At 52.4% G+C, this 16,061-nt stretch overlaps 1 protein-coding gene across 3 annotated transcripts in view; it reads left to right on the top strand.

The window, feature by feature from the left end:
- Nucleotides 1-16,061, top strand: part of SCMH1 (Scm polycomb group protein homolog 1) — a 54,149-nt gene that overhangs the window by 17,375 nt on the left and 20,713 nt on the right. For all 3 annotated transcript variants that reach the window (XM_032976720.2, XM_076053250.1, XM_076053251.1), the window contains exons 8-15: nucleotides 640-1,217; nucleotides 2,184-2,361; nucleotides 3,291-3,491; nucleotides 4,480-4,635; nucleotides 6,115-6,225; nucleotides 7,446-7,799; nucleotides 8,920-9,033; nucleotides 9,681-9,817. In XM_032976720.2, coding sequence (XP_032832611.2) covers nucleotides 640-1,217; nucleotides 2,184-2,361; nucleotides 3,291-3,491; nucleotides 4,480-4,635; nucleotides 6,115-6,225; nucleotides 7,446-7,799; nucleotides 8,920-9,033; nucleotides 9,681-9,817 — 1,829 coding nt within the window. The remainder of the gene's footprint in view (nucleotides 1-639; nucleotides 1,218-2,183; nucleotides 2,362-3,290; nucleotides 3,492-4,479; nucleotides 4,636-6,114; nucleotides 6,226-7,445; nucleotides 7,800-8,919; nucleotides 9,034-9,680; nucleotides 9,818-16,061) is intronic.

Here is a 16,061-nt window from a genome sequence, read left to right as displayed (position 1 = left end):
ATAGTGAACAAAAATACTGTTAATTACCTTTGGTATTGATAACGTTGACAGTGACGATGACATTACGACGATGAAGACGACGACGGTGATAATGACGACGACAATAATGATGATGATGACGATGTCGTCATCATCGTCGATGATGACGACTACGGTGACGACGACGACGATGATGATGACGACTACAACTGAACGACGCGGACGAGTGCTGTACGCGGGCAAGCGTGGGTACGCCGACCGGAATCGGAAGGATCAAGAATAATGATTCATACTGGAGGAATCTGATGAGCCGTGAAGCTCTTTTTCGCGGATGTCCGGGAGACGCGCTTGATGCGCCTCCGGTGGCGCGGACGCTTGAGCACGGCTGGAGATGTGAAACGGCGGGTAGCAGATAAACCAAACCGTGGCTACGCGAAGCTGTGGTTGGCAAAACGAAGTGCACAGTACCATGCGGGATGCTCGAAATCATGGCTTGGAAAAACGGTGGTTCTCTGGGGATCTCGCTGAATTGTGTTTCGTGTTGTCGTCCTTCCCCTGCACCTTTGATCAGCACGGTTGGCTACGTACGGTGCGAAAGAAGTGTAGCGCACACGCGCATGCACTGTACGTGACAACCCCTCCCCTCCATTCCCCCCACAGTGGCCCCCACCCCGAAGCCGGCTCCGGTGATCCGCTCCGTGCGCACAGAAACCGTCCCGGCCACCCCGCCATCGGCCAACAACCGCGACTCGGCTCTCCCGGCAACCACGCTCACAACCTCGGCGTCGGCGGTGTCGGCGGCGTCGGCGGCGGCGTCGGCGTCGGCTTCGGCGGCATCGGCGGCGACGGCGGCAACGGCGGCGGCGGCGTCGGCGTCATCGGCATCGCACTCGGCGGTGGCGGCGGCGGCCGTCCAGGGCAGAGGTAGCAACTCCTCCGCCGTCACCAACAGCGGCGGCGGCGGCGCCGCGATAACGACGACGACGGCGGGCGGCGGCGGCGGCACCGCCACCGCCACCGGCAACTCGGGCGGCGCCGCGCTGCCGGGGAGCAAGGTGGTGAAGGAGCGCCGGAAACCAGGCCGCCCCCCCGGCTCGCGCAACAAGGCGAAGCCGCTGGAGCGACCGTTGCACGGCGGCGGCGGCGGCGGTGTTGGTGCTGGGATGCTGTGGGCCACCGTACGCGGCGGGCTGCACAGCAGCAACAACAAGAAGCGCGGGCCCAAGCCTGGGACACGGGTACGCCGCGGTGACGGGGGTGGTGATGGTGGCGGCGGTGATGGTGGAGGCAGCGGTGACGGTGGTGGTGGCCGCGGTGGTGGCCGTGGTGGTGGCCGTGGTGGTGGCCCGGGCGATGGTGATGGCAGTGACGGGTGCCGGTGGTGTAGGGGGATGATGGGGGTTGATGATGGGTCTCCCCCGTGGACTGCAGGGAGCCGGTGCGGGCGAAGGGGGTACAGGATTAGAGGGAGATCCGAAGGGGAGGTGTGGTGGGGAGTGGAGGTTGAGGTGTGATTTGACGAAGGGAGTGGGGGGGGTCCATGGGGAGGGCCGGGAGAGTTGGGGGTATTGATGTCCCTAAGGCGAGCGAGCGGCTGCGTACCGGTTAGGACACCGCGCTATGAACCCGGCAACCCCAGTTCGATTCCCGGCCAACAACCGGCCGTGGCGAATATCCTAATCGGTCACCAAGCGTAACCCGAGGTCGACTCGGCCTCAAATGAGTACCTGGTGCGGTGTGTAAACGTCAGCACTGGGAAGACAAAGGTGGACGGGCATGATGGTGGTGGCAGCCCCCACCCCCCCTCGTGTGCTGTGCCGGCCTTCAAAAACTAAACTGAACAATTTTTCTTTCACCAAGGGCCACTGAGCTATGTAGCTCTTTTTTGGAAGTGGCTTATCATCATCACGTGAAAATGTATAGCAGAAGACAAATACTCCCAAACGCGTGATTCGAATCGTGGAGGGGAAAAAATCGGAGGGCCCAGAGAATGTGACCACACAGAGGGAGAGAGAGAGACAGAGACACGCAAACTCTAAATATACAACAGGCGTCAGGGTCGGGATCGAACCCACGACCTCCTGTATACCAGGTGAGGTAGTTAACATCTCCTTGCCACCGTGATGATGATGAGAGACACGCAAACTCCAAATATACAGCAGCAGGCGTCTGCCGGCGTCTCTGCGTGTCCGTGGTGGGTGCAGAGAAGGCGTGGGACTCCTCAGCCGGCCATGACCGTGTCAGGCCCCCAGTGCGGGCCTCTGGCCATCGGCGGAGGGGGCGCCGGACCCTCGGTGCCTGACCCCCTGGGCCCGTCCCTTGTGAGGGGCCTCCCGGCCCGAACGCCTGCCCCCTCCGCCATGCAGACCGGCCTCTCCACGGGTGAGGCCTCCGCGCACGCTCACACTCGCGCACACTCGCGCACACTCGCTCGCTCGCACTCGCACACACTCGCTCGCACTCGCACACACTCGCTCACGCTGGCACACAGTCGCTCGCTCACACTCGCACACAGTCGCTCGCTCACACTCGCACACAGTCGCTCGCTCACACTCGCCCACACACTCGCTCACTCACACTCGCACACACTCATCACACTCGCACACAATCGCTCGCTCACACTCACTCGTCACACTCGCACACAATCACCCGCTCTCTTATACTCGCACACATTCGCTGACACTCGCACACATTCGCTCACTCACACTCGCACACAATCGCTCACTCACTCACACTCGCACACACTAACTTACTCCCACTCGCACACAATCACTCGCTCGCTCGTGCTCACTGACTCGCATACACACACTCCCCCTCGCACTCATTCGCACTCGTTCACACTCACACGCAGTTACTCGCACTCAAAGGCAAATATCCCCTGTATTGCCTGTGAGACTGTTGGGGCAAGTGTTGCCGGTCCTGGATCTCCCCTAGGTTGATTCAACCTCAAATAAGTTGCTGGCGAGGTGTGTAAACATCGTCACCGGGGTGACAAAGGCGGCCGGGCGTGTTGCTGGCCACCCACCGGACCCCCCTCTTGTGCCGTTCCAGCCTTTACAGGCGCTACTCGCTAAAAGCACTTGTCCCAACAGTCTGTTAAGGCTATACGGGGGATCTTTGTCTTTGTGCGTGTGTGCTCGAGTGCGGTGTGTGTGCGTGCGTGCGTGCGTGTGCTTGCTGGCCACCCACCCCCTCGTGTGCCACCGTGCCGTCCTTCGCAGGTGCCGCTCGCTAACGGCACTTGCCCCCAACAGTCTGTTGAGGCTACACGTGTGGATCTCTCTCTCTCTCTCTGTGCGTGCGCTGCGCAGTGTGCGTGTACGTGAACAAGCGCGCCGGCGCGGGCCCCTTCCTCGACCGGCGCAAGGTGCAGCTGCTGCCCGAGCACTTCGGCCCCGGCGCGGCGCCGGCTGTGCTGCAGCTGGCGGTGCAGGCCTGCGTGGACTGCGCTCGCCACCCGCCGCACGTGCTGGCCAGGCTACCCAACGGGGACGGCGACACCATCGTCACCGGTACGCTCGCGCGCGCGCACGCACGTACGCACACAAAGACAAAGATCCCCTGCGTGGCTGTTGGGGCAAGTGCTTTCAGCGAGCACCTGTGAAGGCTGGCACGGCACACGAGGAGGGGGGTGGGTGGCCAACACTACGCCCGGCCGCCTTTGTCTCCCCAGTGGTGATGTTTACACACCCACACCAGATAGTTATTTGAGGCCGAGTCGACCTAGGGGATGCCCAGGACCAGTTCAGATAACCGTCGCTGGTGTTGGCCGTGAACGGGAATCGAACTCGAAGCGCCAGGTTCGTAGCGCGCACGCATACACACACACACTTACACACACTTACACACACTTACACACACTTACACACACTTACACACACTCAAGTACGCACTCACACACGTGGACTGCGCTCGCCACACGTGCTGGCCACGCTGCCCAACCTTCATCACCAGTACGCGTGAGCTCACACGCATACACGCATACACGCATACACGCATACACGCATACACGCATACACGCGCACATTCCCGCACGTATACACACGCACATGTAGACGCACACACACTTGTACATATGTACACACACCACAAAGACAAAGATCCCCGTTATAGCCTTAACAGACTGTTGGGGAAAGTGCTGTTAGCGAGCACCTGTGAAGGCCGGAACGGCGGACGGAGTGGGTGGGTGGCCAGCACCACGCCCGGCCACCTTTCTCCCCCAGTGGCGATGTTGACACACCGCACCAGGTACTCATTTGAGGCTGAGTCGACCTAGGGGAGGCCCAGCACCAGTTCAGGGAATCGTCACTGGTGCTGGCCGGTGCGGTGTGTATTAACCATCACCATTGGGGAGACAAAGGCGGCCGGGCGTGGTGCTGGCCACCCACCCCCCGCGTGTGCCGTGCCGGCCTTCACAGGCGCCGCTCGCTAACACCACTTGCCCCAACAGTCTGCTGAGGCTACCCGGGGTATCTTTGTCTGTTGTTGGCGCGTGAGCAGCCCGGTACGACGGCGAGGTGCGCTCGCTCCGCCTGCCGTCGGTTCGCAGCGCCTCCTTCGTGCTGCGCTTCCTGGAGAAGCTCTGCCACTCGCTGGAGTGCGACAACCTCCTGAGCAGCCAGCCGGCATGCCTCGCCAGCGGCAACGCGCTGCCAGGTACCGCCGGCGGGCGTCACCGGCGGGCATCATCATCATCATCATCGTTGGCATCACCGGCATCGTCGGCATCACCGTCATCATCACCAGCATCATCATCAGCGTCATCATCATCATCATCACAGTCGGCATCGTCATCACAGTCGGCATCGTCATCACCGGCATCGTCATCACCGGCATCGTCATCACCCGCATCGTCATCACCCGCATCGTCATCACCGGCATCGTCATCACCGGCATCGTCATCACCGGCATCATCATCATCACCACTGTCACATTTCCACGTGATGATTAAGCTGCTTTGCTGAGCTATTATCATTCGTGGCCAGGTCGCTTGTGAAACATAAGTTCAGACCTCAGTGGGTTTTACCTGGTCAGATAAAACATAGCTTAGTTTTATTTGTATGGCTTTTCAAGTGCTTTGTTTACCCTTGTACTTTTCACTCCTATCGTGCTTTTGCATCGTTTCCTGTTGCAACTCTCTGACCCCGTGCCCCGACTGAACATCTGTGAAACAAAGAGCCTCATAGCTCATCGGATTCCTCCAGTACAAAGATTCTGATTGTCATCGTCGTCGTTGTCGCCATCCTCGCCATCGTATATCCACGCTCCTCCCCCTCCACACGTCTACTCCGGAGGTTGTGGTCGGGTTGGAGCTGGGTGTTATGATCATTCTAATTATTAAAGGGTGACGGTTTGAGTCGAGTCACGGTGAGGTTACAGTAAAGTTACTCAGCTGTTTTTATTTTACCAGGTAAGGTCCACCGAGCTGCTGTGTAGCTCTCTTTTATTTCGGGAAGTGGCCATCGCAAATGATTGCTCAACGAGGTGGGCTTATCATCATCATCGTCGTCGTCATCGTGTGGAAATTTGTAGCAGCCAAATGCTCCAGACGCATGTTTCTACGGTGGGGTTACGGTGAGGTTACGGTAAGGTTTTGATAAGCTTAGGATAGGATTAAGGTTAAGATGGGGTTAGGCTTTCGGTTAGGGTTCTGTGAAGGTGGGTTTATGGTTAGGGTTGGGTTAGGGTAGGGTTAGGATGAGTGAAAGGGGGTCCGGGTGTTAGGTTTTTGGCACGGTTTGAGTCAAAGTAGGGTTTGGTTATTGGATGCGTTAGTTGTTAGCGTGCGTTTGTGTACGTACCTGTGTGGGCCTCAACATGCACCTGGCCTGGCACAGTCGCCGTGGTGACGTCACTGCCACTTAGTGGCGAATGGCGGCTATAGTTGTTGCTGTTGCTATGGGGAGCAGTAGCGCAGTGGTTAGCGCCACGCTACGCTACGGACCAGACGACCCGAGTTCGATTTCCGCTCACGGCCACCAACACCGATGGCGAATATCTGAAGCTGTCCGGGGCCTCCCCTAAGTTGACTCGGCCTCAAATGAGTACACCCCCCCCCCCCTTTGTAGGTTCTCGCTAGCGGAACTTTCCCCAGCAGGCTTGTCGACGCTATACGGGTGATCTTTGTATTTGTAGGTCGTGACGACGTTGACCTGGCCCGGGGGATCAAGCGTCCGTCACAGGAGCCGTTCAGCTCCCCGCTCTCCCCAAAGCGGCCTCGGCCACTCCAACACCTGCCTTCCGAAGGTGCGTGCACACGTGGGTTCGTACATGTGCGAGTGTGTGTGTGTGTAGGCATGATGGTACCAGCGGTGTCAAGATCGGCCTCTGTGGAGGAGGCTCGTGAAGGACGCTGCTCCTGGGCAGCTGGAGGAAGGTCGCCCTCCAACAGCAACGGAGGGCGGAGGAGCGACGCTCACAACAACGAGCGGAGCGCCCGGGTGGCTTAAAGCTCAGCAAGTTGGCACAGGTGGTGCCAGTCATCTCAGTCAGCCGACCCATGACACCTGCTGGGTCTGTCCCGTGACCTCCTGCCAGCGGGCGTTCGTCACATGCGTGTGTGCGTTTAGGAATGCGCGTGTGTGCGTGTAGGCACGTGTGTTTGTGTTTAGGCTATGTGGGGATTTTTTTCGTGTGTGTGTGTGTAAGAATGCATGCGTGTATGTGTAGGCAGACATGCAACGCTCACTGCAACGAGCCCTCTTCCTTCCGATAGTGGAAAGCCACAGACGATAGCTCACCAAAGTGGCTGAAGTAGAAAATTGATAGCAGGCAAAAATGCTCTGAATGCGTGACGTTGATTTTTAACTTGGAGGGAAAAACTACAGGGCCCCGAGACAAAATCCTACTTGAAGGTTGGGATCGAACCCACGACCTGTATACCGGACAAGGAGTGGCCAGAATTAATTTTTTTTCTTACTGTTTATTTTTCTAGGTAAGGCCCACCTGAACTATATAGCGCTTCTTCAAAAGTGACCTGGCCACACCTAACGATAGCTCAACGAAGTAGCTCATCATCGCGTGGGAAATTTATAGCAGCCAAATACTCCTCTGAGCGAATTATTCCAAGATGTGACCGCAGTGAGAGAGAGAGACACGCAAGCTCCAAATATACGGCAGCAGGCGTCAGGATGGGGATCGAACCCACGAACCTCCTGTATACCAGGCGAGGTAGTTAACATCCCCTAGCCACGGTGATGATGATGATGAGAGAGAGACGCCAACTCCAAATATACAACAGGTGTCAGGGTATAGTTCGGACGCACGAACCTCCTGTATACCAGGCGAGGTAGTTAACATCTCCTAGTCACCGTGATGATGATTATGAGAGAGAGACGCCAACTCGAAATATACAGCAGGTGTCAGGGTATGGATCGGACCCACGAACCTCCTGCATACCAGGCGAGGTAGTTAACATCTTGCCCCCGTGTCGCTATTTCCCCCCGTCCCGCACCCACCACCTCCAGGAGAGCCGCGCGTGGCCGAGGGCCTCACGGGCGACAGCCTGCAGCGGCCCTCGTTGGAGACGCAGGACTCGGCCCTCAACGCCCTGGCCGTGCTGCAGGCCCCGCGGCGGCGCCCCGCGCCTCCCTCCTCGCTAGACGTCCCTCGCCTCCTGCAGAGGCAGTTCCTTCCACGGCACCACCACCACCACCACCACCTGCAGCAGCAGCTCCACCGTCAGCAGCAGCAGCAGCACCACCGTCATCAGCACCATCATCAGCACCGGCAGCAGCTGCACCTGGCGACGCGGAGGCGAGAGGAAGGGTTCCTCCTGCGGGATGGAGGCAAGCTGACCCGGCAGGGCTCGTCCGGGTCAGGTGACCGATGAGATTTAATAAAAACTGAATTGTTGTGTTGGTGGTGGTTGTTATATTATTGAGGGGGGTTCCTGCAGGGCAGGGCGATCGTCATTGAAGGAAGGCGGCCGTAGTCCGGCTTAATCGCTGAACTATCCCGGTCACTCACTCACCCACACGCTCACTCGCCCATTCACTAACCACTCACCCACACGCTCACTCGCCCATTCACTAACCTACACAGTCACCAACCCACTCACTCACTCACTCACCCACACGCTCACTTGACTTTTCACTAACCTACACAGTCACCAACCCACCCAGTCACTCACCCACACGCTCGCTCGCCCATTCACTACCTACAGTCACCAACCCACCCAGTCACTCACCCACCCACACGCTCACTCGCCCATTCACTACCTACACAGTCACCAACCCACCCTTCACTCACCCACACGCTCACTCGCCCATTCACTACCTACACAGTCACCAACTCACCCAGTCACTCACTTACCCACACGCTCACTCGCCCATTTACTAACCTACACAGTCACCAACCCACCCAGTCACTCACTCACCCACACGCTCACTCGCCCACTCGCCCATTCACTAACATACACAGTCACCAACCCACCCAGTCACCAATCCACCCAGTCACTCACTCACCCACCCACACGCTCACTCGCCCATTCACTACCTACAATCACCAACCCACCCAGTCACTCACCCACATGCTCACTCGCCCATTTACTAACCTACACAGCCACCAACCCACCCAGTCACTCACTCACCCACACGCTCACTCGCCCATTCACTACCTACACAGTCACCAACCCACCCAGTCACTCACTTACCCACACGCTCACTCGCCCATTCACTAACCTACACAGTCCCTCACACACTAACCAACCCATTCACTTGCTCACCCACTCACTTGACCCAGACGCTCAACCACCCCGTGATGTGTCACCGTGTGGCGTGTTGTGTCCTGTTACGTCACTTTGTGTCACACTGTGCCGTGTCACTTTGTGTCAACGTATATTGTGGCACATTGTGTCATCCTGTGTTACTTCACCGTGTGTTATGTCACCCTGCGTTGTGTCACCCAGTGTTGTTGTGTTGTTATGTTGTTGTGTTGCAGGCTCGGGAGGACAGTTTGAGGGCGGCCGTGGCAGCCCGTGCTCGCCCTCCCAGAATGCAGCGGGGCGACGCTCCTCCTCCTCCTCGAGCACCAGCGGCACCCGCAGACTCTCACGTGCGTCACTCTCGCTCGCTCGCTCACTCACTCACACTCATACACACACAGCGGCACCCACAGACTCTCTCACTCTCTTGCTTACTCACACTCTCACATTCACTCACTCTCGCTCTCACACTCTCATACACACACAGCGACACCCGCAGACCCACGTGTGTCACTCACACTCATTCACAGTCAATCACACTCACTCAATCACAGTCTCTCTCACTCGCTCCCTCGCACTCTCATACAAAGACAAAGATCCCCCGTATAGCCTTAACAGACTGTAGGGGCAAGTGTTGTTAGCAAGCACCTATCAAGGCCGGAACGGTACACGAGGGGGTGGGTGGCCAGCACCACGCCCGACCGCCTTTGTCTCCCCAGTGGCGATGTTTGCACACCGCACCAGGTACTCATTTAAGGCTGAGTCGACCTAGGGGAGGCCCAGGACCGGTTCAGATAATCGTCACCGGTGTTGGCCGTGAGCAGGAATCCAACCCGGGTCGCCAGGTTCATAGCGCAGCGTAGCGCTAACCGCTGCACCATCGCTCCCCACTCTCATACGCACGCTGCGGCACCTGCAGATTCCCTCTGCTAACAGCACTTGCCCCAAAAGTCCGTTGAGGCTATGCGGGGGACCTTTGTCTGCTTGCCGTGCTCAGTGCTGGTGGCGGCCGGCGCCGACGCGGAGGGGACGAGCCGCGACCCCTCGGGGTGGAGCGTGGACGACGTCATGAGCTTCATCCGCACTGCCGACCCCACGGCGCTCGCCCCCCACGCGGAGCTCTTCCGCAAGCACGTGAGTTGCTTGCCCACGCTCGCTCGCACTCGCTCGCACTCGCTCGCACTCACCCACGCTCGCTCGCACTCGCTCGCACTCGCTCGCACTCGCTCACACTCGCTCACACTCGCTCACTATCGCTCACACTCGCACTCACTCACCCCACCATGCTCCCTCGCGCGTTCGTCGTTATCGTGATTGTCGTCATCATCATTGTTCTCATCGTCATTGTCGTTATTGTCATTGTCACCGTCGTCATCATCGTCATTGTCATCGTCACCATCGTCGTCATTGTCGTCGTCATTGTCGTCATTGTCATCAACGTTGTCGTCAACATCGTCGTCATTGTCGTCAACGTCGTCATTGTTGTCGACATCGTCATTACCATCGTCATTGTTGTCGTCATCATCGTCGCGGTCATTGTCGTCATCATCATCGGCGTCGTCGTCATTGTAGTCGTCGACGTCGTCCTTATCGTCGTCATTGTCGTCATTGACATCGACGTCGTCTACATCATTGTCGTCATTGTCATTGTCTTTGTCGTCATTGTCGTCATTGTCGTTGTCATCATTGTCGTTGTCGTCATTGTCATTGTCATCGTCGTCATTGTCATTGTCGTCGTTGTCGTCGTTGTCATCATTGTCTTTGTCATTGTCGTCATTGTCATTGTCGTCGTTGTCGTCGTTGTCATCATTGTCGTTGTCATTGTCGTCATTGTTATTGTCGTCATTGTCATCGTTGTCATTGTCGTCGTTGTCATCATTGTCGTCGTCATTGTCATTGTCATCATTGTCGTTGTCATCATTGTCATTGTCGTCGTTGTCGTAATTGTCATTGTCCTCGTCGTCATTGTCGTTGTCATCATTGTCGTTGTCGTTGTCATTGTCGTCATTGTTATTGTCGTCATTGTCCTCGTCGTCATTGTCGTTGTCATTGTCGTCATTGTCATTGTCGTTGTCATCGTTGTCGTTGTCATTGTCGTCGTTGTCATTGTCGTCGTTGTCATCATTGTCATTGTCATTATCGTTGTCATTGTTGTCATTGTCATTGTCGTCGTTGTCATTTTCGTCATTGTCATCGTTGTCATTGTCGTTGTCATCATTGTCGTTGTCGTTGTCATTGTCGTCATTGTTATTGTCGTCATTGTCATCATTGTCGTTGTCATTGTCGTCATTGTCATTGTCGTCGTTGTCATTGTCGTTGTCATCATTGTCGTTGTCATTGTCGTCGTTGTCATCATTGTCATTGTCATTGTCGTCATTGTCATTGTCGTCGTTGTCATTATCGTTGTCATCATTGTCGTTGTCATTGTCGTCATTGTCGTTGTCATTGTAGTTGTCATCATTGTCGTTGTCTTTCTCGTCGTTGTCATTGTCGCGTTGTCATTGTCGTCATTGTCATTGTCGTTGTCATTGTCGTTGTCATTGTTGTCATTGTCGTCGTTGTCATCATTGTTGTCACTGTTGTCATTGTCGTCGTTGTCATAATTGTCGTTGTCATTGTCGTCGTTGTCATTGTCGTCGTTGTCATTGTCGTCATTGTCATTGTTGTCGTCGTCATTGTCGTTGTCATTGTCGTCGTTGTGATTGTCGTCGTTGTCATTGTCATTGTCGTCGTCATTGTCATTGTCGTCATTGTCATTGTCGTCGTTGTCATCGTTGTCGTTGTCATTGTCGTCATTGTTATTGTCGTTGTCATTGTCGTCATTGTCATTGTCATCGTTGTCATTGTCGTCGTTGTCATCATTGTCGTCATTGTTATTGTCGTCGTCATTGTCGTCGTCATTGTCGTTGTCATTGTCGTTGTCATCATTGCCATTGTCGTCGTTGTCATCATTGTCGTTGTCCTCGTCGTTATTGTCCTCGTCGTCATTGTCGTTGTCATCATTGTCGTTGTCATTGTCAACGTTGTCGTCGACGTCATCGTCGTCATCCTCAGCGTCGTTATGATCATCATCATCATTGTCATTGTCGTCGTTGTCGTAATTGTCATTGTCCTCGTCGTCATTGTCGTTGTCATCATTGTCGTTGTCGTTGTCATTGTCGTCATTGTTATTGTCGTCATTGTCCTCGTCGTCATTGTCGTTGTCATTGTCGTCGTTGTCATTGTCGTTGTCATCGTTGTCGTTGTCATTGTCGTCGTTGTCATTGTCGTCGTTGTCATCATTGTCATTGTCATTATCGTTGTCATCATTGTCGTTGTCATTGTCGTCATTGTTATTGTCGTCATTGTCATCGTTGTCATTGTCGTCGTTGTCATCATTGTCGTCGTCATTGTCGTTGTCATCATTGTCGTTGTCATCATTGTCATTGTCGTCGTTGTCGTCATTGTCATTGTCCTCGTCGTCATTGTCGTTGTCATCATTGTCGTTGTCATTGTCGTCATTGTTATTGTCGTCATTGTCATTGTTGTCATTGTCATCGTTGTCATCATTGTCGTTGTTGTCATTGTCGTCATTGTTATTGTCGTCATTGTTATTGTCGTCGTTGTCATCATTGTCATTGTCGTCGTTGTCATCATTGTCGCTGTCATTGTCGTCATTGTTATTGTCGTCATTGTCGTCGTTGTCATTTTCGTCATTGTCATCATTGTCGTTGTCATTGTCGTCATTGTTATTGTCGTCATTGTCATCGTTGTCATTGTCGTCGTTGTCATCATTGTCGTCGTCATTGTCGTTGTCATCATTGTCGTTGTCATCATTGTCATTGTCGTCGTTGTCGTCATTGTCATTGTCCTCGTCGTCATTGTCGTTGTCATCATTGTCGTCGTTGTCATTGTCGTCATTGTTATTGTCGTCATTGTCATTGTTGTCATTGTCATCGTTGTCATCATTGTCGTTGTTGTCATTGTCGTCATTGTTATTGTCGTCATTGTTATTGTCGTCGTTGTCATCATTGTCATTGTCGTCGTTGTCATCATTGTCGCTGTCATTGTCGTCATTGTTATTGTCGTCATTGTCATCGTTGTCATTGTCGTCGTTGTCATCATTGTCGTCGTCATTGTCGTTGTCATCATTGTCGTTGTCATCATTGTCATTGTCGTCGTTGTCGTCATTGTCATTGTCCTCGTCGTCATTGTCGTTGTCATCATTGTCGTTGTCATTGTCGTCATTGTTATTGTCGTTATTGACATTGTTGTCATTGTCATCGTTGTCATCATTGTCGTTGTTGTCATTGTCGTCATTGTTATTGTCGTCATTGTTATTGTCGTCGTTGTCATCATTGTCGTTGTCATTGTCGTTGTCATTGTCGTTGTCATTGTCGTTGTCATCATTGTCGTTGTCATCATTGTCGTCATTGTAGTAGTTGTCATTGTCGTCGTCATCATTGTCGTTGTCGTCGTTGTCATTGTCGTCATTGTCATTGTCGTTGTCATCATTGTCTTTGTCATCATTGTCGTTGTCATTATCGTCGTTGTCATTGTCGTCGTTGTCATCATTGTCGTTGTCATTGTCGTCATTGTTATTGTCGTCATTGTCATCGTTGTCATTGTCGTCGTTGTCATCATTGTCGTCGTCATTGTCGTTGTCATCATTGTCGTTGTCATCATTGTCATTGTCGTCGTTGTCGTCATTGTCATTGTCCTCGTCGTCATTGTCGTTGTCATCATTGTCGTTGTCATTGTCGTCATTGTTATTGTCGTCATTGTCATCGTTGTCATTGTCGTCGTTGTCATCATTGTCGTTGTTGTCATTGTCGTCATTGTTATTGTCGTCATTGTTATTGTCGTCGTTGTCATCATTGTCATTGTTGTCATTGTCGTTGTCATTGTCGTCGTTGTCATTGTCGTCGTCATTGTCGTCGTTGTCATTGTCGTTGTCATCATTGTCATCGTCATTGTCGTCGTTGTCATTGTCGTCGTTGTCATCATTGTCATTGTCGTCGTTGTCATTGTCGTTGTCATTGTCGTCGTTGTCATTGTCGTTGTCATTGTCGTTGTCATCATTGTCATTGTCATTGTCGTCGTTGTCATTGTCGTCGTTGTCATTGTCGTTGTCATTGTCGTCGTTGCATTGTCGTCGTTGTCATTGTCGTCATTGTTATTGTCGTCGTTGTCATCATTGTCATTGTCGTCATTGTCATTGTCATTGTCGTTGTTGTCGTTGTCATTGTCGTTGTTGTCGTTGTCATCATTGTCTTTGTCATTGTCGTCGTTGTCATTGTCGTCGTTGTCATTGTCGTCATTGTCATTGTCGTCATTGTCGTTGTCATTGTCGTCATTGTTGTCATTGTCGTCATCACCGTCGTAATTGTCGTTATCGTCATTGTCCTTGTCGTCATTGTCATCGTCGTCATTGTCATCGTCATTGTCGTTGTCGTCATTGTCATAGTCGTCGTTGTCATCGTTGTCATTGTCATCATTGTCGTTGTCATTGTCGTTGTTGTCATTGTCATTGTCGTTGTCATCATTGTCGTTGTCATTGTCGTCGTCATTGTCGTTGTCATCATTGTCATTGTCGTTGTTGTCATTGTCATTGTCGTTGTCATCATTTTCGTCATTGTCGTTGTTGTCATTGTCGTTATTGTCATTGTCGTTGTCATTGTCGTCATTGTCGTTGTCATCATTGTCACCGTCGTCGTTGTCATTGTCATCGTTGTCATTATCGTCGTTGTCATCATTGTCATTGTCCTCGTCGTCATTGTCGTTGTCATCATTGTCGTCGTCATTGTCGTCATTGTTATTGTCGTTGTCATCGTCGTCATTGTCATCGTTGCATTGTCGTCGTTGTCATCATTGTCGTCGTTGTCATTGTCGTCATTGTTATTGTCGTCGTTGTCATCATTGTCGTTGTCATTGTCGTCGTTGTCATTGTCGTTGTTGTCATTGTCATTGTCGTTGTCATCATTTTCGTCATTGTCGTTGTTGTCATTGTCGTTATCGTCATTGTCGTTGTCATTGTCGTCATTGTCGTTGTCATCATTGTCACCGTCGTCGTTGTCATTGTCATCGTTGTCATTATCGTCGTTGTCATCATTGTCATTGTCCTCGTCGTCATTGTCGTTGTCATCATTGTCGTCGTCATTGTCGTCATTGTTATTGTCGTTGTCATCGTCGTCATTGTCATCGTTGCATTGTCGTCGTTGTCATCATTGTCGTCGTTGTCATTGTTGTCATTGTTATTGTCGTCGTTGTCATCATTGTCATTGTCGTCATTGTCATTGTCGTCGTTGTCATTGTCATCATTGTCTTTGTCATTGTCGTCGTTGTCATTGTCGTCGTTGTCGTTGTCGTCGTCACCGTCGTAATTGTCGTTATCGTCATTGTCGTGGTCATTGTCGTCATTGTCGTTGTCATCATTGTCATCGTCGTCGTTGTCATTGTCATCATTGTCATTGTCGTCGTTGTCATTGTCGTCGTTGTCATTGTCGTCGTTGTCATTGTCGTTGTCATTGTCGTTGTCGTCGTTGTCATTGTCATCATTGTCATCGTCGTCGTTGTCATTGTCATCATTGTCATCATTGTCGTTGTCATTGTCATCATTGTCATTGTCGTCGTTGTCATTGTTGTCGTTGTCATCATTGTCGTTGTCATTGTCGTTGTCGTCGTTGTCATTGTCGTTGTCATCATTGTCGTTGTCATTGTCGTCATTGTCGTCGTTGTCATTGACGTTGTTGTCATTGTCGTCGTTGTCATTGTCGTCATTGTCATCATTGTCGTTGTCATTGTCGTTGTCATTGTCGTTGTCATTGTCGTTGTCATCATTGTCGTTGTCATCATTGTCGTCATTGTCGTCGTTGTCATTGTCGTCGTCGTCATTGTCGTCGTTGTCATTGTCGTTGTCATCATTGTCTTTGTCATCATTGTCGTTGTCATTATCGTCGTTGTCATTGTCGTCGTTGTCATCATTGTCGTTGTCATTGTCGTCATTGTTATTGTCGTCATTGTCATCATTGTCATTGTCGTCGTTGTCATCATTGTCGTCGTCATTGTCGTTGTCATCATTGTCGTTGTCATCATTGTCATTGTCCTCGTCGTCATTGTCGTTGTCATCATTGTCGTTGTCATTGTCGTCATTGTTATTGTCGTCATTGCCATCGTTGTCATTGTCGTCGTTGTCATCATTGTCGTTGTTGTCATTGTCGGCATTGTTATTGTCGTCATTGTTATTGTCGTCGTTGTCATTGTCGTCATTGTCGTCATTGTCATTGTCGTCGTTGTCATTGTCGTCGTCATTGTCGTCATTGTCATTGTCGTTGTCATCATTGTCATTGTCATTGTCGTCGTTGTCATTGTCGTCGTTGTCATTGTCGTTGTCATTGTC

This window comes from Petromyzon marinus, chromosome 60, assembly GCF_048934315.1.
Source record: "Petromyzon marinus isolate PM22_M1 ecotype Great Lakes invasive population chromosome 60, UKy_Petmar_22M1.pri1.0, whole genome shotgun sequence".
NCBI classification, from domain to species: domain Eukaryota; kingdom Metazoa; phylum Chordata; class Hyperoartia; order Petromyzontiformes; family Petromyzontidae; genus Petromyzon; species Petromyzon marinus.
This window is presented reverse-complemented; position numbering and strand designations above follow the sequence as displayed.